The sequence below is a fragment of the Parasteatoda tepidariorum genome, chromosome 8, assembly GCF_043381705.1.
Source record: "Parasteatoda tepidariorum isolate YZ-2023 chromosome 8, CAS_Ptep_4.0, whole genome shotgun sequence".
NCBI classification, from domain to species: domain Eukaryota; kingdom Metazoa; phylum Arthropoda; class Arachnida; order Araneae; family Theridiidae; genus Parasteatoda; species Parasteatoda tepidariorum.
In genome coordinates this window covers 53,817,237-53,839,258 of record NC_092211.1, presented here as the reverse complement: position 1 = coordinate 53,839,258, position 22,022 = coordinate 53,817,237, and the positions used below count along the sequence as shown (strand labels likewise).

Below are 22,022 nucleotides of genomic sequence, written 5' to 3'. Positions count from 1 at the left end.
TAAATTTTAATTTTACATTCTCCAACCATTATTGCCAAAAATTGCATGTAAATAAGTCCAAAAATAGATATTTAATCTTTATACATGCCAAGTTAGTCACCAAATCAGTAAAATATGATGATACATCCGTTCATAGCTGTTTACACTTGTAATTTTTCAACTTTTAACTATACAAAAATCATTTGGATAGTAATTACTATATAAATTACATTCCCAAACGAAAATAGTAGAGAAAAGAATTTAATATTCAAAATAAATGGTAAAAAAAACTCATTTTACAGAAAGAATGATTTCTTTTTGTAAATACAGTGAAACCTCCAGGAAAGACAACCTCTATGTAGTGACTTCCTTTATTTAGGACCAATTTCGGGAGGCATGGAATTTTTTCCATAGAATTTGTGTTGAAGAAAACCTTTAGCAGGGACCACAAAAACTGTGGAAAAATTTCAAAACAAATAAGGACATTAAAAAATGCATTTAAAATATTTGCATGAGGCTGTTATTTACAAAGCTCTTTTTGGAGATCTTTGAAATATATCTACACATGTTGCAGTCAGAGTGTATTATCAATGATTTATTTTCAGTGTTGAAAGTTAAATTTTAAAAAAAAAAAGTTATTTTAGAAAAAAGCAAGCAAACCTCTTCTCTTCTTATGATATAAAATTAAATGCAAATTTAAACAAAAAAACATAATTGTTTCTTTATTTAAAATAGTTCTCTCATTCATAATTGGTCAATTTGTTTTTACCTCATAATCGCATCAGTAGGGATAATTTTTGTTGAGGCTAAATTTTATTAGTTTCCATGCCAACACAAGTGGCATTTCCGCACAAAGAAAATGACACTGATTGAAATTAAAATCGTTTGTGAAAAATCATATACCTTCAATAACTTTTCGAAGTTAATCGAAGTAACCTCTAAGAAAGAATCACCAACCACCTTTGATGACCATTTTACTGTGGAACAATGTGGTCGCTCCCGAGAGGTTTCACCGTATAATTGCTTTTACAGATCAGTCGATCAATGCGTTAACACTTTTAAAAAATTTATTATGATTCCAAAACCAACAGAGAAAAAATATATCTATTAACTCAGATGTGTTGAGAGTATTAGTAGGTCTATTTGCGGAATGGAAGACATTACTTATACTTAAAAAAAAAAAATTAAGGTAAATAAAGTTTGTACTAAAATTATGCCCTCTTCTTGAGAGATGGCTGCCAACTGTTCTGATTAAATCATATTTGTTCCGATTTTTTAGCCTTGTTCCATAAATACGATTTTAGATCAAAATAATCCGATTTTTCGGTATTCTAGAGCCTTTTCGTTCAAGTCAATTTTCTTTCAACTCAGGGCAGGTCATTTTTTCCGGGAATACCTCAGAATTCCGCACATATCAAGACCATATTCACCCTTTTTGAAGATGAAACATCGCAATTCATATTGGCGCGATTTTAAAATCCAGTATTACAATTCATATTCACGCGATTTTTGTAAGTTTTTTCTTGAATTAGTTACTATAAAGATATATTCATCAATAGTAAGTAATTTAATTAAAACTGTTAACTCAAAAAATTATATTAAATATGAAACGTATATGATTTATAAAGTGATATTTTGGTATCGATATTTTGTTTTTCACTTTGTGTCATAATTACCTCTGATTGGCTTATGCTTTGTATTCCTATTTTTGTTTTAAACAAGTTGGCATCAATGTAGAATATCGATTATCAGTACTATTCATTTTTTTTTTCAGTTATGACAGATTTTGTTTGTTACCAGAAATTAAATTTTAGTTTCCATAAAATCACACTGCTGACAAAAACTTTCCTTTGTAGTTAAATCATTGGTTTGAGTCCTGACCATCGGAAAAAGTGAAATTTTTTTATTTATTATTACTCCATATGACGGAGAGAACGTTGACAACGAAAATGAGTTCATCTATAAATTTATTCAGAATTACATAAAAGATGAGGCGTACGACGTATGAACTGCATTAAATAAAAGTTGTAATTAGATAATATATATTTTAAAAAAATTATTATTAGCGAAATGTTCTTAGTTTGATAAATCTATTTTACACGCAGAACTTTGTTGCTTAAAAATTTTACTAAATTGAACAAAAGTAATTTATTTTCCATGGTAAATATCAGGATTTAATGATAAACAATGATGAATGCGAAACAATTGTGAAATAGATGAGGAAAGCTCATAGTTTTGTAAAAAAATAGGGTCGTTCGATTTGTTATCTTTGATTAGTTATGAAATAGAAGGGATTTACTTTTTTCTTTTTTACCTTTAATGTATTCGTTTTTTTTTTTCAAAATCGTTTTGATTCTCTTTAAATATTGCAAAACTTACAAGAGCGCGGTATTACAACAATTTTATTGATGATAACCCATTCCAATTAAGAAATCCTCAGCTCAACAACATTCTTTTTTTTATCTTTGTGAGGCTTGAGAACAAATGTTGATAAAATCGGATGTCTTTACATCTTTAATCTCTGTTTTATCTCTTTTGATATTTCCTAATAGATACCTATTTCATGATAATAAATACCCATTCTACGTCACATGTCTAAAACAAATTAGTTTATTTTTTAAAAAAATGTCATGTATATATTTTTTTTAAAATTAAACTATTGTTTGCTTCTTTATCTCATTTAAATATACGCAAAGGTATAAATCAGTTGCATGGACTGCAATGCAATGTATAAAAAACTGAATGCGGTTTTAGTCTACAAGCTTATAAAAAATACCTTAAAAATTTTTAAACCAGTGAAAAAAAAAATTTTCCTTGCTAAGCGTTATCATGCATATCGATCGAAAATTACTTTTAAAAGAAATAAAGATTTCAAAATCTGACTTCTTTTTAAAATTTACTAGTTAAAAAATATTTATCCNAATTTGCGAGTATATTTTACATATAATATTATATGGTTTTCGAATGGAAGGGGGGGGGGCGCTAAAAGGATATTGTGCCCCGGGCGCGAGTTAAGCTCGCTACGCCACTNATCCTTTATATTTAAAAAATATTTATCCGATTTCGTTCGAATTTCAGATTCCGTCATTTAAAATTATTTAGTTTAAAATTATGTAAAAATTTCTATTTCGTGTTATTCAAGAATCTTCGATTATTATAAATTTTAATAACAAATATTTGTATAGCTCATCAGCTTATAACTGTTAAATTTTTTCGTTATAATATAGTTATAATATAATATTTTTACCTTGTGCTTAATGTTTAAGTATAAATTTTTTTCTAACTGCCTGTATGAGGACACTCCTTGGCAGTACAAATCTAGATTTTTTCTTGTTTTTATTTGCTCCTGTTCCTGTTAGCTCCTTGTTCCTATTTTGTCAACCTTTTGGTCTTGTATTGATACGTTTTTCTTGTTTATTTTGATTCTATGAAAAGGTTATTTTTTAAGTAGTCTTTTTGGATGTCTTATAAATAAAATATTATTGTTATTTAAAAAATAATAATTAGTCTTTAAAAGTTATGAGTGAAAGTAAGCACGAAAATTATCGTTTAATTTTATAATAATATGTCTCCTTTTTTTTTCTTTTTCAATAAGTTTATAACCCATGTTGAACATCCGACACAATTCTGAGTTTATAACTACCAATGTTCGACCCCGTAGCCTTGTAATTTTGAACCAAACTCAGAAGACAAGGAAACTCCCAGATCAAGCATTTTTTGTTTTATTTTATAACCGTCGTTGAACAGCTGACCTAGTTTGGGGTTTACGACTACTAATGTTCATCGTCGTAGCCTATTAATTTTCGACCCAATCTAGAAGACAAAGGAACTCGTGGATCAACTATTGAGAGAATTTTCCTTCGTGGAGGACTTTTTGATGGAACTAACCCGCATTTCCGTTACACGGAGAGGAAAATCACGAGAACTTCCCACAGTTAACCTGATGGCAAGGTGACTATAACTTATCCGTCTACCACTGAGGATATTTTACGTCAGCACTGTTATCGGCGCGAGCCGGGTGCAAAATTCGTATCGACCAGGCATCGCTCAAGCATTGGAACAAACTAGCCTTCGTGGAGAATTTTTTGGTGTAACTAACACACACTTACGTTACATGGAGAGGAGAACCTTCCATAGTTAGCCCGACGGTAATGGGACTCTGACCCATGATCCATCTACCATTGAGGATATTTTATGTCGGCACAGTAGTCAATGCGAGGTGGGAGCAGAATTCGTATCAATCAGCCACCTCTGGGATTCGCACCTGGGTCACCTACATTAGGTGGCGATCTATCCCCTGAATATCTTCAATGGTTTCAGAGATATGGTAAAATACGCTAAAAGGGAAATTAATATTAACCCCTTCAAGACCAGCGAATGAAGAAAGAAGCGCTTTCCCAGGGCCACAACTCCGAGTTTCATACTAATACGAGAGCACCGTATTGAAATCACGTTCGTGTGTTCTTGGGCAGCTTAGAGTCAGAAACGCTCGTTTTATATAAGATACCATGGCCCAAGGTGGAAGAATCTGACGATCTCATTTATGTGATCATGAATCAGTTTAGAGCAATGGTTTCCAACTGGCGGCCCGCGAGGCTTTTTTTTTTTGTGGCCCGCGAACTAAAAAGATGAAACATCGCAATTCNTTTTTTCGTATTTTGTGAATATAATTTAGCATGCGTGTATCAGAAATTTTCTTGAAGAAATTCTCCGATTTAACTTTTTGAAACCACTCATTTAGGACGAAAATATTTACACACACATTTGTAAATTTTAAATGTAAATATCTATTCTCTGGTGGTTGCAGCAGACAAACCTCAATTTTCTCATTGAATATTTTGTGTGCTACTATGTAAGTTTTAATACTAACCTTTTTTAAGTTTTATATCTTAACAATTAGATATCTGTTGCACATTAATTGTTTAATGCATAGGTGAACATTAAAGTTATTGTAGCCCGAACTTTTTAATATGCAATTAAATATTTTTTAAAATCTACTTCTTATTTTAATTTGTAATTCAATACTTTTGTTTTGTACAACTTGGTTAAAAATCTGACAGTAATATTTAATGTTCCTTCAAACATAAAAGAGTCCTACATAAAATTTTGATAAAGTTGCAGCCCGCCATTTGATTTGTGTTTTTAATTGTGGCCCCCCGGCCTCATGTAAGTTGGAAACCCCTGGTTTAGAGGATCGAATTGTGGACCACTCTCCTAACTAAACTATGAGGAGCATTATGTTGTCAGATTTGTGATGTTCCAACATATTTTGATGGTGTTAATTCACAGACGTAACACTTTTGTGTTTTATTTCTTAACTAAACTATAGGTTTCGTTTTTAGTTTTGCTCTCTCTACATTGCTTTGAATTTGAAATAACTCGCATATTTCATTTTATTTTATAACCGTCGATGAACAGCCGACGCAATTTTTTGGATTTACGACTACTAGTGTTCAATTCCGTAACCTTGTAATTTTGAACCCAATCCAGAAGACAAGGGAACTCCGGGATGAAATATTGGGAGAGAAATTTGCCTTCGTAGATGATCATTTGATGGAACTAACTCGCATTTGCGTTACATGGAGAGAAAAACCGCGAAAACCTTCCACGGTTTTCCTGTCGGCAAGGGGACTCTAACCCATGATCCGTCTACCACTGAGGATATTTTACGTCAGCACTGTGGTCGGTGCCAGCCGGATACGGAATTCGTAGCGACCAGCCATCGCTACGATACAAACCCGGTTCACTTCACATTTAAAAAAAAAAAAAAAACGAACTAATTTTCAAAAAATTTACTCCTCGCCTGAAAAGGACATTTGGTTTGTCTTCACGAATTCACTGCTTCGCGGCTCTCCATAACCCCTACTACAATTGGCAGCAATGTTCTGAATCCATGGCGTTCCTAGGAGGTATTTTTTTATGCGCAAAAATATCCATCGTTAAACATTTAAATTATAATTAGTTTTCATCATTGAAACTGTAAATGGGATTTTCAAAATATCCTGCCGTGAAATATTTTAAATATAAAGGGTGTTCCTTTATCATCACCTTTAATATATACTTTTAGAATCCTTGTCAAATAGAATACACATATTAAAGTTTGCGAATTAATATTTAAACGAGGATAAAACAAAACAGCTGTCGAAAGCTGACAGATCACTATTGAAGATTGCTGAAAGAAAAAGCATCAAAACCTGTTTAATTGCCAGAGGAAACTTGGAGGTGTTTTGAATAATAAATTTATAGTCACTTTATTTTAACAAAGTTACGTAATAATAGTTCAATAATTCCGTTGTCTCCTTCTCACCTTTTTATGTTTTTTTTTCTCTAATAGTTTCATAATCCATCTTTTCTAAACTTATTATTTTCCCTTTTTTTCTCTAGCAACAAAACAATTTTGATGTTTTTTTATACTTCTTTTCCTATTAGCGATTTGAAAAACTTCGCTTTTTTTTTCTCTTTTCAATATTAATGTACTTTTTTACAAGAATTATGAAAATATACATTAAAGGTTGTGATTAAGGAACATCCCGTGCATAATGAGTACTGCTTATTACACTATATTAAAATGCAGTTGCAAAAAATTAATTTTTAACTATAACTATATAAAAATTATATTTTACAATCGTAAAAATTATGAGGTTTTCAGAATAATGATCTAGTAAATTACCAAGACGATAAATTGCACTAAAAACTGATAGGCGCTACGATAAATTGGAATCGAAGCGAACAGACACTGCGATAAATTGAATCAAAGCGAACAAGCGCTACGACAAATTTGAATTAAAACGAAACAGACACTACGATAAATTGGAATCAAAAGGATCCGATAATGCTACCGGATAAAACAAATTTGCGATTTTCCACTGCCATAAAGTTATATTTTCCCCTTCAAAAATTCACAGCTATAAAATAATCCTAAATGTAATAACCAAATTAATTATTTTTATTTTAAATTTAGCAATTATAATTACTATTTTGCCATGCGTGTACATTCAAAAGCATTATCTCATTTAAATTTAAGTGTACACACCAACTCATCTTAAATGCTACAAGTGATAAACAGCTTTCTGATTATTTTTATCAGCTGAGTAAAACTGCAATTGTTCAATTTTTGTAAAAGATAAGGTCTTATCATCAATCTTCAAGGTGCTCAGATAGACTAGCTAACATTCAGTTAACTAAAAATCTTTTACCTCTTCAACTGGTTAAAGTAAGTCATGTAAAGTTTTTTCTTTAATATTGTTTTATTAGTTTATTTAATTTTGTATTTAGAATGTGATAAAGCAAAATCTTTTTCACAGTATTTTTAAAAAATAATTTATGATGGGGAATAAAATACTGTAAAAGAATTGCCGTCATAAATAATTTTTCAAAATAATTTATGACTGGTAAAAATGCAATTGTTTAATTTTTGTAAAACACTTTCTTATCATCAGTCTTCAAAGTACTTGGATAGACTAGCTATCATTCAGTTAATTTAAATTTCTTACACCATGAATTGGTTAAAGTAAGTCGCATATTTATTTTTAATGTCGCATATTTTCGTACATTTTTATTTAAAAAATTCCTTGCATTAAAATTGCGAAATTTTATTTATGATAATGTGATGAATATGACTTACAAATTTCAATCAAAGTTATAATTAATGTATTATACAATAAAATAATTAACCTATTAACACCCAAGTCAAACTTGTTTCAATAATATGTTATTTATAACAAATAAGAAACTAACTAGTACATTACTAAAAAAATCCAACCTGTAACATTTTGTTCTCTTCATATAAATCTTAAAAACTTGTTTTTGAGGAGGAATTAAAAATATTTTAAAATTTCAATAGAAATTATAATTATTTTATGATACAATAGGATGGTTAATCTATTAATATACAAGTCAAATTTGTTTCAATAATATATGTCATATATTATTGTATATTAATATTAAATAAAAAATTAACTGGAATATTACTAAAAAAAAAACAACTTCAAAAATTTTTTTCTCTGTAAAAATTTTCAAAATTCGTTTTTGAGAAGGAATGAAAAAATTTCGGCCAAAATTATAAAAAATATAATTAATTCATTATGCAATACAATGATTTACCTATTAATATCCAAGTCAAATTTGGTTCAATAATATGTTATATATTAATATTGAAAGAGGAATTTACCACTACATTACTAATATATATATAATTTAAAATATTTCGTTCTCCTTATAAAAGTTTTGAAAATTCTATTTTGTTGAGGAACGAAGTTGGGCAAAAAATATCAATGAAAATTATAATTAATATAACTAATTCATCATTCAATGTGATGATTAACCAATTAATATCGACGTCACTTTTGTCTCAATAATATGTTATGTATTAAAATTAAGTAAGAATTAACTAGAACATTACTATAAAAAAAAAAATCCAACCCAAAACATTTTGTTCTCCTTATATTTATTCTCTTTTTGGGTGGCAACTACGATGCATAATTAGTTTGTTTATGTTCTACATGGGCTTCCTGTCTGTCTCTGTGTTAAGTGAGAAATATATAGTGAAAGAATTGAAATCTTTGTGAAAGAATGTAGAATGTGTCACTTAGGAAAAGAATTTATACTTGACGGGCTAGGCTTACTTAAAATAGAATGATAAGAATAGTTGCTAACGTAAGCAAATGCCAAGTTTCAACAACCAATCAGGATCGAGATACCCACACTATGTCACCTGCAGGTATCCCATTGCGTTTATTGTAAAAGTTGGTAATTGCAATTATGTATTAATTAATAATTTTCTTTGGAGTTAGACATAGCTAATAACTGGCATCTCCATTCCTATATTGTTGTCCTAATTATTTAAATAAAACAATATAACTAATATTTATCAAAGATTTTCTAATAGCTAACAGGCACTTTTTCTTAAAAGCACGCTGTAATTCTACCATAATTGCCTCTGGTAATTTATAACGGCGTTTGATACCAATTAAATATTACCTCTATTATAAAGGTATGTTTGTATTGTCATCATGCTTGCGTTAGTAACCGTTGCTTCAATAAATATGGTTGCTTGAGCCGCGATGGTTCAGGGGATAGAGAGTTCGCTTTCCAATTCGGTGAACCGGGGTTTGATCCCAGCGATGACTGGTCGATACGAATTCCGCATCCGGCTTGCATCTGCCACAGTGCTGACGTGAAATATCCTCAGTGGTAGACGGATCATGGGTTAGAGTCCCCTTGCCTTCAGGCTAACCGTAGGAGTTTCTCGTGGCCTTCCTCTCCATGTAACGCAAATGCGGGTTAGTTCCACCAAAAAAAAGTCCTTTATGAAGGCAAATTTCTCCCAATACTTGATCCAGGAGTTCCCTTGTCTTCTGGATTGGATTCAAAATTACAAAGCTACGCAGTTGAACATTATTAATCGTAAACCCAAAAATTGGGTCGGCTGTTCAACAACGGTTATAAAAAGGGTTCTATAAAAAAAAATATGGTTGCTTCAATGCAATGTGCATCGATCTAGCATAAATTAAATTCAATGGTAAGGAAAAGGAAAAAAATGAGCTGATACTTCCTTTTTTACCTTTTGAATACAAAAATAGTTTTATTTATGTAAATAAAATTTGTTGTATGAAACCCATAATCCTAACATAGTATCTTACAGATCACAAAGTAATGTAAGCACTTAAAGTGAAACGATTCTGTATGTTTTCTTTTATACGAGCATAAAAGGGCAGTGGAGAAAGAATCGGGCTCCGATTCGGAGAGGACAGGGTTCGATCTACGATTCCGCTAAGACCTACCGAGCACAGGCGATATACGTGATCGTAAAACCTGTAAAATCGAAAGTCCTATGGTCGGTCGCTAAGCAGTACCATGGGTACGGGAATCTGGAGAAAATGTTCTTCCCCTTCAGATCTATGTCTAAATTGATGAAATGGCCACATAAAATTGTGATGACATGTCTTCGGATCATCCTCGGGTATATATTCCAGACCGTCGCCAATAGCCCATAGTGCAAATCCAGTTCGACGTAAATAAAGTACCAACGAGCATAAAAAGGAGGCTAAAAGGTATGAAACTCTTTTCTTGTTAACTACATGCACAATCAGGATTTAGAGATTTGGCGAATAGAGAGTGATGTACCAATTGCATGCGGATCCAGCATTCCCTAATTTCTAATTTGGAGGCACGTGTTCATTCACGCCAACATATTTTTGATGAAAGAAGTTATAGGAGTCAATTTCAACGGTTCAGGGGGTGACCTCAAAAATGCCAATTACTTAGAGCAGACAATATTTTAAGTTAAAAAATCAGGCACAAATATATACTTTCTTTAAATAAACATACTATTTTTTCGACGGATTCTGATTTCTAGTCCCCAAAATATAGGGGATAGCCGCAACATGAGATATGTAGTCCCAATAGTTTGGTCAGGAGAGCGTTCCAAAGTTTGGACGCCTTAATTTTAATTTTACTCTTAGCGCATTCTCGAAAATCAGACACAAAAACGTACTTTCTTTGAATAAACATACCTTTTTTTTTAATTATGGATTTGGGTTTCTGACCCCCAAAATATAGGGGTGGCCGTTATTTGGGAAATACGGTGCCGATAATTGAGGCAGAAGATTGGTTTCAAGTTTGAACCTCTTAATGCTAATTTTACTTTTTGCGTATTTTGCTATATCTCGAAAACTTATAAAAAGCTAATAAAAAATTTTTTTACACAATAAAAAAATTCTTTTTTCCAAAGTTAATTCCATACAAAAAATAACTTTAACTAATTATTCTTTATTAAAATATTTAATAATAGTAAAAAAAAAAAAATTTATCTGTGAGATATACAGTTTTTTTACATAATTTTAAATAATTTAATTTTGTAAATCAAAATCAAATCAAAAGCAAAATCAGTCAAATATTTCCTGAAAAATCGAATTTTAACTGTACGAATTTTTTAAAACTACTAGTTAAAAAGAATTCGTATGTATTTTTCAGGAATTATTTAACTATTCACTCAAATTTTGTGTTTTGTCAATGGGATACCTGCAAGTGACGTAGTGTGGCTGTCTTGATCCTGGTTGGTTGTTTAAATGTGGCATTTGTTTACGCTATCAACTATTCTTTCCATTTTATTTCGAGTAGGCCAATCACGTTAAGTATTACTTCTTTTAAGTGACAGATTTTATTCTCTTTCTCAAAGATTTCAATTCTTTTACTATAGATTTCTAAATTATCAAAAAGACAGGCACGAAAACAAACTAATTATGCATTCAAGTTGCCAAGTAGACAAAACAAAAATATATCTCGATTACAATAAAATACATCAACAAATAATAAATCTATGTTAAGTAAAAGATGTAGAGAGAATTTATATATTTTAATAAATTTGATGTGTGATACAGCACTGTATTTAATTAACTTCATGTTCATTAACAATTTAACTTATGACGTTCTCGTGTCTGATTTCGTAGCTTAAAATATTGTCTGCATTAATCAATTAGTATATTTAAAGTCACCCCTATCATTATTGAATCCTAGAACAAGAAGATCCGATCAATGTATCAAAAGTTATCAGGGATGGTCCGTTTTTCTTTTTTTATTATTTATTTCTATCTTATCATTTATTTATTATTATTAAATTTTTTTTGTTCAATGTACAGTGTAAGCTTTTCACAAAGGAGCATTCTCATTGCCTTTATTTCTTTACTTGCAAAAAAAATCGCATGCGGACTAAAACCTAATTGGCGAGTTTTTTTTATGGTAAATATTTTCTACCAATCTGATTCTAGCAAGGGTTCTCATCACTTTGGGGCACACTCAGTTTTTCTGCCCTCCTGCAATATGATCTCAGATTTAAAAGGGCTTTTCGGAATCATTTTAAGTTTTAAATACGTAAGAACTGAAATTCGTCGTACTTGACATTGCAATATGCATTGCTTAGCTTTGAATAAGATTTTGAAACTTTAATGTTTTTTAAAACATATCTCGATAATTTCATACGATTTGGTTCAAATTTAATGAAAGTATGTTATTATTATAGTTTTCATGACTCTTATTTATTTTCAATCGCATTTATTATTTTTGATTGACTGATTTGTCAGTTTGTTAAAAATATAAGTAATTAAAAAAAACGTAAGCCGCGGCTAGTCAAGGGACGAAGCACTCGCCTCCCATTGAGGTGAGTCCGGTTCGAATCTCAACGATAGCTCATAGATACGAATTCTGCTTTCGTTTTGCACCAACCACTGTGCTGACGTAAAATATTCTTAATGGAGCACAAGTTATGGGTTGAAATCCTTTTGCCGTCGGGCTAACCATATGAGGCTTTCATCTCCATGTAACTCAAAAGTTGGTTATTTCCTTCAAAAAGTCCTCCACGAAGGCTAATTTGTCCCACTGCATGATTCAGGAGTTCCCTTGTATTCTGGGTTGGGTTCAAAGCTCAACGCCGGTTGTAAAATAAAATAACTTTAGAGATGATCCTGTTCAATTTTCAGATAAATCGAATAAAAATTTTGGAAGCTATGGGATGTATATCGTAATTAGCATAAGAAATTGGGAGTACGTATTTCAAGAAGAAAAACACTTCGGTCTGGAGTTTCCTTTCCATAAATTTGGCGCTCCTTTAAATCTGCCTCCGGGGATAAATGTCCCTTCCTGCCCTCCGCTAGCAACGCCACCGCTCAACTACGAATTTAAATAGTTACCATTGTCTAAGAAACTATCCTGTTCTTCGCTGATGATCAGGTATACATTTTTTGAAGATTATAGTCTTTTTGTAGAAACAATAATAATCCAGCAAGACAGTAAGGGGCAAAGGAAGTTAACCCCCTCAGGCGATGCTAACAATATGGCAATTTTCACCCCAGATCTTATCAGGAACAAGTAAAAAATAAAAAAGACCTTTTATATCGGTTTTTAATATGACGTTCACGTTTTGCTTCTGTACAATTATTATTCTTGATTTAAGACCGTTCAGCTAACTACTTGAATTCGGCTCGTCGGGGCGCTGAAGGCGTTAATAATGCTGAATTTAAAAATATGCGTCGTTTATAATAAAGCTCGGAGCTGATTTATTACTCATGTATTAAAGTTTTTGGGTGAACAAAAGTTAAATCTAAATTTTATCAACAGTGTAAAAATGCCAGAATGTTTTGTTTTTCTTAATTTTTTACCTCGAGCCTGTGTTTAGCGTATCGGCAGCAAGAAAGCGTGAAAGTCACGTTAAAATGTTTGTATTAAGTTTTTTCAGAATTTACTTTTGTTTATGTATTCTAAACTCCCATTGAGATTCATAAATTTTGTTCAGAATTTTGATGGATTGGGAAAGCAAAATATGTACTACAATACGGTAAACAAACATAATTATTTTTTCTTTTTTTTCTCTTTTGCAAAAGAAAACTGTTTATTTTGTGCTTATTCGCCAAGCTATGTTTGGCAACACAATGTCAGACTCGGTCTGTGTGGTTTCAAGTAAATGCATTTTCTGTGTAGTGTTAAATAATATATTTAATGAACAGAATTTTAATGAAGTAATTTTGGTATCAGACTGCAAAGAATTTTATGTGGCCGGCATGTCGCAGCAGCAGGCCAAAACTTTTGAAATTTTGGAAAAGTAAAGACGGTCTGAAGAAAAAAAACAGGTCTGGTTATATTGATAGGCACCCTGTCATCACAACTGAAAAGTGCCTGACACACGATATTTCTATTAAATCTATTGAAATTAATGTCACTCTGGTTTTTAATTGTTTGAAAGCTTTTAAATTTAACATTTACGCTAATTTTATTCTATTAATGATTTCTAGTTCTCAAAGCTGTAAGTTTTACGCCTGATAAACATGTATTACAATTGTCAGAATATATTCTTTCTATTATATTAATTGTAGCAGCTGTTATTTTTTTAATATCTCTGTTATTTATAATAGAATAATATGTAATGATCTTAATTTGTTTAAATTGTTATATTAATTCTCCCCAGTTTTAACGCTCTTCGACGTAATAATTCATTGCTCTATAATTTATGAAGTTTTAATTTTGAAAAGAAAAGCTGCTATTCCCTTTCCCATATTTAATATTTCATAAAATATTAGAATATTATAATCCTAAAGTTTTACGATATTATAAACTTTGCAACTCTCTAATTATGTTAAGTTTTTATTTCAAGTTACCTTTGTGTTTCACCATCTGAGTTTTCTAGACTCTAATTAACTGCTATTTTAAAAGATCATTAAGAAATGGGGTGAAGTTGCAATATTATATAGTTATTTGTTCATGAGTGAACTTATCGAAAATGAATTTTAAGCTTTATTCATGTATGTGAATCTTTAGATTGGCTCATGTGTTTTTTTATTTTTCTTCATATTTGAGTACAGTAAAATAAGAAATAATTTTTAAAAATGTATATGGTTTTCCTTTTTTTTTGTATTATAAATATTATGGTCATCAAATTTCTTTTGTTTATTCAAGTATCTTTAGTTTTAGAAAAATGAAGCTTATAATTTTCTAAGTAACATTATTTTATGTATTGTTTTGAAACTTTTTCTTTATTAAATAACTAGATTAGCCTTGATTAAACAGAGTCTTAATTAAGAGGTATTTTTAATTTTTCTTGGTTACTTTTAAAAGTGGATGGTATGATCCAAGTTTTTATTTCAAGTTACCATCTGAGTTTTAATTAACTGCTAAAAGATCCTAAGGAAAAGGGGGTAAAGCTGCAATAACAAAGTTATTTGTTTTATGAGTAAACTTATCAAAAATGAATGTTAGTTTTATTAATATGATGTATGATTAAATCATGTGTTTTTATATTTATTCATATCAGAACATAGTAAAATGTGAAATAATTTTTAAGAACATATATGACTTTCATTTTTTTAAAATTTTTATTATTATTTCTTTTTACTATTTAAATATTTTTAGTTTTAGGAAAAAAGCCCAATAATAAACTTTTTTATTAAATAACTAGATTAGCCTTGGATAAATAGAGTCTGAGTTAAGAGGTATTTTAACTTTTTTTTGGTTAATTTTAAAAATGAATTGTTTTTTATTTTTATTTATAGAGATTAAAAATCAACAAGCTGGTGTGTTTCCAGATTATTGCTAGGCTGTGCAGTGTTTTGCATGCTTTGTGTTATGTTGATAATTAATTTGATAATATTAATGTTAGTTTTACAACTTAACTCATAATAATTAAAAATAAATTTGAAACTATATAAACATATCAAGGAAGATAATGTTAAATGGAGAATCAAAATAATAAAATTGAAATAGGCCTAAATCTGTAATGCTGACAAAACAAAATTTACTGGGATCAAGCAATTGAATAATTATTTTATAAATCATAGTAAATTTCAGTTGATAACTTTGATTTTACTACTGATAACTGTAATGACCTACTATATTGCTGATAACCCTTTTTTGTTACAAGTGGTGATTTTTAAGAATAATTATTTTTTTTTTTAACCAAAATTATAGTAGGTCAGTTATTGTGATAGTTTGTTTTCTTTTGTACTGAAAATACCTCCCATTCATCTTATTCAGAGCTTAGGAAATACCTCAATTTTTTTTATTAATTTTTCAAATTTTTTATTTCACAGCTAGAAATGAACTATTAATCTGTTTAGAGTATGTGAAAATGGATAAAGTTGCATTAATATTTTTCTTGGCCAAATATGTAAGGATGCCTGATAATAAATTCCTAAAGTTCGCAACTATAATTTTGTCACGGCCAAAAATGGCAGAATATACCTATTTTTGTCAATAAATTAGCATTACTGTCTAACACTCAATTGAACAGGTGGCCAGTACAAAATTTTTATTTTAGTGATATTACAGATTATGCATTGGTAACTTTTTGGTTTGTACAGTGTTTAAACTATTTTTTAAATATATAAGCAATTCAATTTTATGATAAAGTAATAAGATAACCATATTTAACTGGCCCCTCTTATTAATGTTTAATTTTATAGTTTTAACCAAATTTTTTTGTCATAAGCCTAGTATAGATAAATTGTTGAATATTAGTATTAGGTTTTTGTCCAATTTATTTTCCGATAGCTCATAATATGTTAGGAAAATAAAGCATTTAATAAATTTTATAGGACTGTTAATTGATTAAAATAAAACAGTTTATAATGCGAAAAATGCTGGATTTCTTCAAGAAAATATTTTTGATGAAGAAGGAAAATAAAGTATTTGAAAGAAAATGAAATACATTTATATTACGACATAAAAATTATGCAAAATAAGTATATAAGTGCTCTGATATTCAATTGTATTTTAATTATTATTAAAAGTAACAAAGTATATAACTGTTAAATAAGTAGTTCAGAAAAATTTTATTTAAATTATTTCAGAGTAATTTTGCCTTACCTATTTATTTATCTATGCAGAGTCAGTGGAAAGTTCATTTGTGTGTGCAGAATCATTGTTCATCAGTTATAAGTTGTTTTTATTATTTTTTATTTTAGAGAGAGCTGCGTCATGCAGGATTCAAAATCAGCAAACTGTGTTAATGGAGCTTTCCACTCTGAAAGAGTTGTCATCTTAGATGCTGGAGCCCAATATGGAAAAGTGAGTTAAATATTCTCAATTTATTGTTGGTTTTTTAAAATGCGTTAAACTCTTTTAAACCATGTGAATTTATTTAAATTTAGGTCATTGACCGCAGGGTTAGAGAATTGGCGGTCGAAACAGAAATTCTTCCCCTAAATACACCTGCTGAAACTCTTCTTTCTCAAGGCTTTAGGTAATTAATGTTTAAATATAATTTTTTGTCATATTTAAACTGATAATGATAAAATTTTTCAAGATAATAGTTTGGGGAAAAATATGTTAAGAAACTATATTAATTTTTTTGCATTTGATTTTTATTTTATTTCTTTTTGATCGCAATGGTGATAGTAAAATGTTATGCTAAGGTTCAAGCCAGTATGGCGACAATTGTTGCCAAATGTTCTATAAATGTCACTAAAATCATATGTGTAGGCAAGTTTGTCGCCTTGAAACATGTGGAATTAACTAAATCGTAACATAAAAAAAAAATTTTTGCATCAAATTTCATCCATTCAACAGTCCCTCATATGATGATAAGTACCAAGTTTTTTCAGTTTCAAGAAGAAATACTTGAAATTGGTTGCTTTAATGAAATGAAAATTCAACCATGAACTCCCATGTAATTATGTAATTCAACCCTGTAATTATAAAATTTGACATCTTTTTCTCACAAGTTTGTCTACTATATTAAGTTTTTGGACAACTAAATGAATACCTAAATTGTCCTATTGAATCATTAAATGTTCATTGCTGGTGTGAACCTTAATTATGATACATAGATTATTTTTAATTATAAAATTAATTATGTTTTACATGATAATTGAAGAAAATATTATATCCATTGTGGACAATGCTTTTTTTAAAATTCCTCTAAACAGATTGTTATTTAAATCATAATATTCTATTGCAACATAATGCAGAATAAGTAAATCAGATAATTTTTGATTTTATTATGGTAAAGCAGCAAGTAATAAAAAAAATAAAAAAAGATATGTTCATTTTCAATTTTAAACTTTTATCCTGTCATATTAAAATTATGGAATGTAATTGAATAAAACAAAATAAATAATATACAAAAATTAGTTTTGGGTGTTTGAAAGGTAAAAAATTTATTTTGGTGACAAATTTATTGATGAAAATTTTTGAAATATGCTTGCATAGTTTAGACTTTCTTTTTGCTGCTAGTTTATATTGAAAATATTCCTCATAAAAATATAATTTGATTTTTTTTTATTTTTTATTAATACTTCTGTTCTGAATGTGTTCTTAGGTTATAATATATTTAAGGTTACTTTTATGTTTCTTATTCCCAAAATTTTATTTTCCCTTGTGGCTTATGATTAAATATAAAAATTTGTCTGGTAAAAAATGGTTTTAATTTTTAAATATTTCTAACAAAAGAAAAAATGAAACGCAGATTTTTATAAACATTATTTTGAGGCTGATTTTTATATGCATATTTTATTTTATAAACATTTACTTTAAAATATGATGTAGAATCACAATTGCATAACATAAATATATAAAATTAAATTGTTATACAAGTTTGTAGAGGGAATTATTTCAATTCTAATTTTATTTTTATTTAACTGCTCTATATAGCTATAAACATATTTCCTTTATTTTTTAATCCCTATTATTCAGAATTTTTTATTTACCTGTTAAATGAATTAGTTTTATTGTGTTTTTGAATCTTTATTAAGATAAACTTGAATTTCAGATTTTATGAACAGAATTCTAATTGCTGAAAATCTGAAACAAATTTTAAAAAATAAAGGAATATGAAGGCACAAAATAAAATTTTTTTAAAGCATAACAAGCTTGAGATTTGTTTAAATATTAGTAATCATGTTTTTTATTTAACTTTTTCATAGGGCTATTATTATATCTGGAGGCCCAAGTTCTGTTAATGCTGCTGAGGCTTCCAGCCATGATCCACAGATATTCACATGTGGTTTACCAATCTTAGGAATATGTTATGGCATGCAGGTAAAATTTTCAATTTATTGCTCAAGTTTCTTTTCTGTTTAAATTTTAAATATTTAATTAAAATGTTTAAAGTTTACTTCTTCTACATTTTATTAATTTGAACAAGATAAAAAAAAACTTCAGTTTTGAATTTTACTCACTGTCGTGGACCAGTCTAACTTTGGAATTGATCGTTGTGAACTTGGTGTAAGATTTGAAGCTGTTAAATCAGAAGTTGTTCCAATTTTAAGATTGATAATTCTTGGCTTAGATCGGTTTTAAAATTGATAACTCTGGTCTTGAATCAGCTTTGAAACTAATTAATTTGGACATGCTTAGCTTTGAACTTAAAGCAACTGAACTTGCCATTTTTTAGCAGAAACAACTAGATTTTTCAAAGCTAATCAGAAAAATCTTGGAACAGAAACAATTTCCAAAACTAAATTATTTTTTTTTTTTTTTTTTTTGTAATGAAATGTTTAGGATTATGAAGTAGGAAAAGAGTATCATTTGTTCTTTTAGTATAAAAGTTTCTTAAAAGTAGCATCCTCTGATAATATGTAACATTTAGACTTCAATGTTACCTGCCTGTAGAAAAATCAACTATGAATCTATGTTTCAAGAACATACTTAGTTGAATATACTTAGAGATTAAAAAGAGATAGGTATATATTAGTCGAATATACTTAGAAGTTAAAATTGATAATTAAATTGATAAAAAGAAATAGTTTCACTTTTTTTTTTAATGAGCCTTGAAATTACAGAAATTATTTGTGCGATTATGAGTCTTATTTATATTTTGAAGGAAAGCTAACCACATATTTGACAATAAAATATATATATTTTTTTACATCAAAGAGAATAAATATGAAAGTTCAGTTCACTGAAAAATTTAAGACATTTTACAAAAAAATTAGTAATTCATACCTTAAATCTAGATGATCAACAAACATTATGGAGGAACTGTCCAAAAGAAAGACTCCAGAGAAGATGGACAATTTGTTATTCAAGTTGACACAACTTCTGCTCTATTTAAGTTAGTACTTTTTATTTTGAAAACTAATTTTATTGTTCTAGTATTTTAAAAATATCTGCATTGTTTTCATTATGTGGCAAACTTTATAACAATTGTGAAACATTTTCAGAGGTTTGGAAAAGGAAGAGTTAGTTTTATTAACTCATGGAGATAGTACGGATAAAGTTGCTGATACCTTTAAAGTGACTGCAAAATCGGGTAACCACATTGCAGGTATGATTATAGTTATCTAAAGATAATTTTTTAAAAAATTATGTTGAATGTAAAACATTTTTATGCACGTAACAAGAATTCCATAATATGCATACTATCTTTTATGAAATGATCTTTGGTTTACTACACTTTATTATCATAACTATCTAAAGTGTTAAAGTAGAAATTTAAGTTTCACAAGAAAATTAGTTTAACACTACTGTTATTTATTTTCTGCTTTTCTTTCTAATTCTAAAAAAAAAAAAAAAATATTAATTAAGTAATGGTTAAAATTGCAAGGACATTTCAGAAATTCAATACAATGGAAAATGATGTTTAATCTTTTTTTCATTTTTGTATTTAAACCAGAAATATATTTATTATTAATGGAAAAAGCCTGTAAGAAAAGAAGAAAAAAAATGCTACAGTTTTAATAATTGTATTGAAAGTTATATTTTTGATTTTCAATTTGTTAAGTTCATTTAATAATACTTGATATAAATAAAGGCATATTTATTTATTATATTTACAGTATTTATTATAAATACAAAAATCTGTAATGAAATATCCCTATCAGCGAAATAACATAGGGCCCTTGGGTTCAATAAGGGTTCAGAGAGTCGTTATTTTTTTATACTGGCCCTGTGTGGAATTTCTGATTCATCCAATAATTTACAGCCACTTTACAAGCAATATAGGCCTATATAGAATTTTCAGATTCACCTGGTATTTGATTTTCATTATCCAGCCAAAATAGGCCCTATATTGTCCCCATAAAGGCTAATATTGGTTCTTTTTAGGACCAATGTTAAAAAATCTAGATATTCCAATATTGATCCCTCTGTGCATGTTCATATAGGACCCCATATTGAACCAATTTATAGCCTAACTGGGGCAAATGTAAAATTATTGCTAGGGATGTGTTTCAGTAATTAATTATTTTATACAATTTTTATCTTGTGAGGACTATTTAAAAGATTTTATGTGGATTAAATAATTAAATTAATGTCAAATAAATGTAATTATATCATCTTTTTCTTTTTTATTTCACATTATTTAAAATTAATGGACATAGTTAAAAAAAAGATAGAAAAATTAAGCCTTGATACAATTTTTGCTTATTCTCATGTAGAATAACCTGATAAATTCAAATAGGGTCCCCATTATTCTTATTACTTACTATTTCTTGAGGACACCACTCTTTGATGAAATTTATAGGCCACGAATTCGATAATCCAATTGATAAGTTTATCCTTTGCCTCTCTACCAAATCAATTTCAAAGTTAATCATTATTAAGAATGAAGTAGAAAAGAAAAATCCCCTTAAATATCTTCCTTGTTATAGTAGTTTCATGTTTTAGAACTTTTCATCTCTATTAAGATGATTTTTTGCAGCTGAAATAACACTTTTCTCTCATCCATATCTAATTCATAACCATAAAATTGTCAAAAAGATAAAATCTGGTGTGATTGTTTGTCGAAAATTATGTTCATATTTGGAATTGGAAGCAATTTTATCTAAAAAGTGGAATGGTGTCAGGGAGGATTGTCTTGCAGAGCAGTATAATTGGTTCATCTTGTAGACTTTTTTTTATTTTTAATATAGCAAGATAAGAGTGAATGCAGTTCTTTTTTCGAAAACAAGGAAGAAAGGAGATAATGCAAACAAAAACCTATGACAAGCAAAATATGAACAAATAAAACTGAACAATAAAAGGAAACACTAAAGCAGTTAAACTAAATAAAAGTTCTCTAGCCTCCCAATAGCAGGAGTAAATAGATTCTTCCTTTAGAGGTAGGCAGGAGGAGAGTTGCCAGTTTGCTGCTGCACAGCGTGAAAGCAGGGTTATTAAAGCCTGTCGTGCATAGTCGTCATTTGAAATGCAGCTACCACATTATGCCTAGGATAATCTGCGAGATTAAGGATGATTTCACTTCAGGGCTTTTCTCCCGATCTTTCTTTAACTTACGTAGATGTAGAACTCTTTTAGCCAAATTGATCCTTGAAGCAACATAGCTATAGCAAATTTTCTTAAAAGATGTTTTTTTTTTTTGTACTGTATGCCTTTTTTTCTGCTAATTTATGCAATAGTTTCTTGGTTACCTGTGCAATCGTTTCTTGTTGTCTAGCGGTGGTGGTAGGGCGGAATCCACTGCAAGACAACGTTTTGTGACGATTCCATAGTAAAGACCTACTTAGTTTTACTAAGACAGAATCAGGAGGTTGTCTGCAATTGGCAAAAAAAAAAAGGGATCACAGATTAAAACGAAAATCTGACCAAAGAGATGGAGTCAAGCATTTAAATGATCTGTT

At 29.2% G+C, this 22,022-nt stretch overlaps 1 protein-coding gene across 12 annotated transcripts in view; it reads left to right on the top strand.

Moving 5' to 3' along the window:
* The window catches only part of LOC107455003 (GMP synthase burgundy), a 222,637-nt gene that overhangs the window by 189,143 nt on the left and 11,472 nt on the right, over nt 1-22,022 (top strand). The window contains exons 1-6 of one of the 12 annotated variants that reach the window (XM_016072391.3): nt 7,059-7,192; nt 16,428-16,530; nt 16,614-16,705; nt 18,387-18,501; nt 19,419-19,516; nt 19,626-19,729. In XM_016072391.3, coding sequence (XP_015927877.1) covers nt 16,441-16,530; nt 16,614-16,705; nt 18,387-18,501; nt 19,419-19,516; nt 19,626-19,729 — 499 coding nt within the window. In that variant the 5' untranslated portion in view covers nt 7,059-7,192; nt 16,428-16,440. Of the gene's footprint in view, nt 1-7,058; nt 7,490-8,518; nt 8,699-12,668; nt 12,706-12,793; nt 12,844-12,943; nt 13,310-13,349; nt 13,775-14,177; nt 14,198-14,877; nt 14,958-16,427; nt 16,531-16,613; nt 16,706-18,386; nt 18,502-19,418; nt 19,517-19,625; nt 19,730-22,022 lie in introns of those variants that run through there. The other 11 variants (XM_016072389.3, XM_071184010.1, XM_016072390.3 and 8 more) reach the window with 11 other exon arrangements.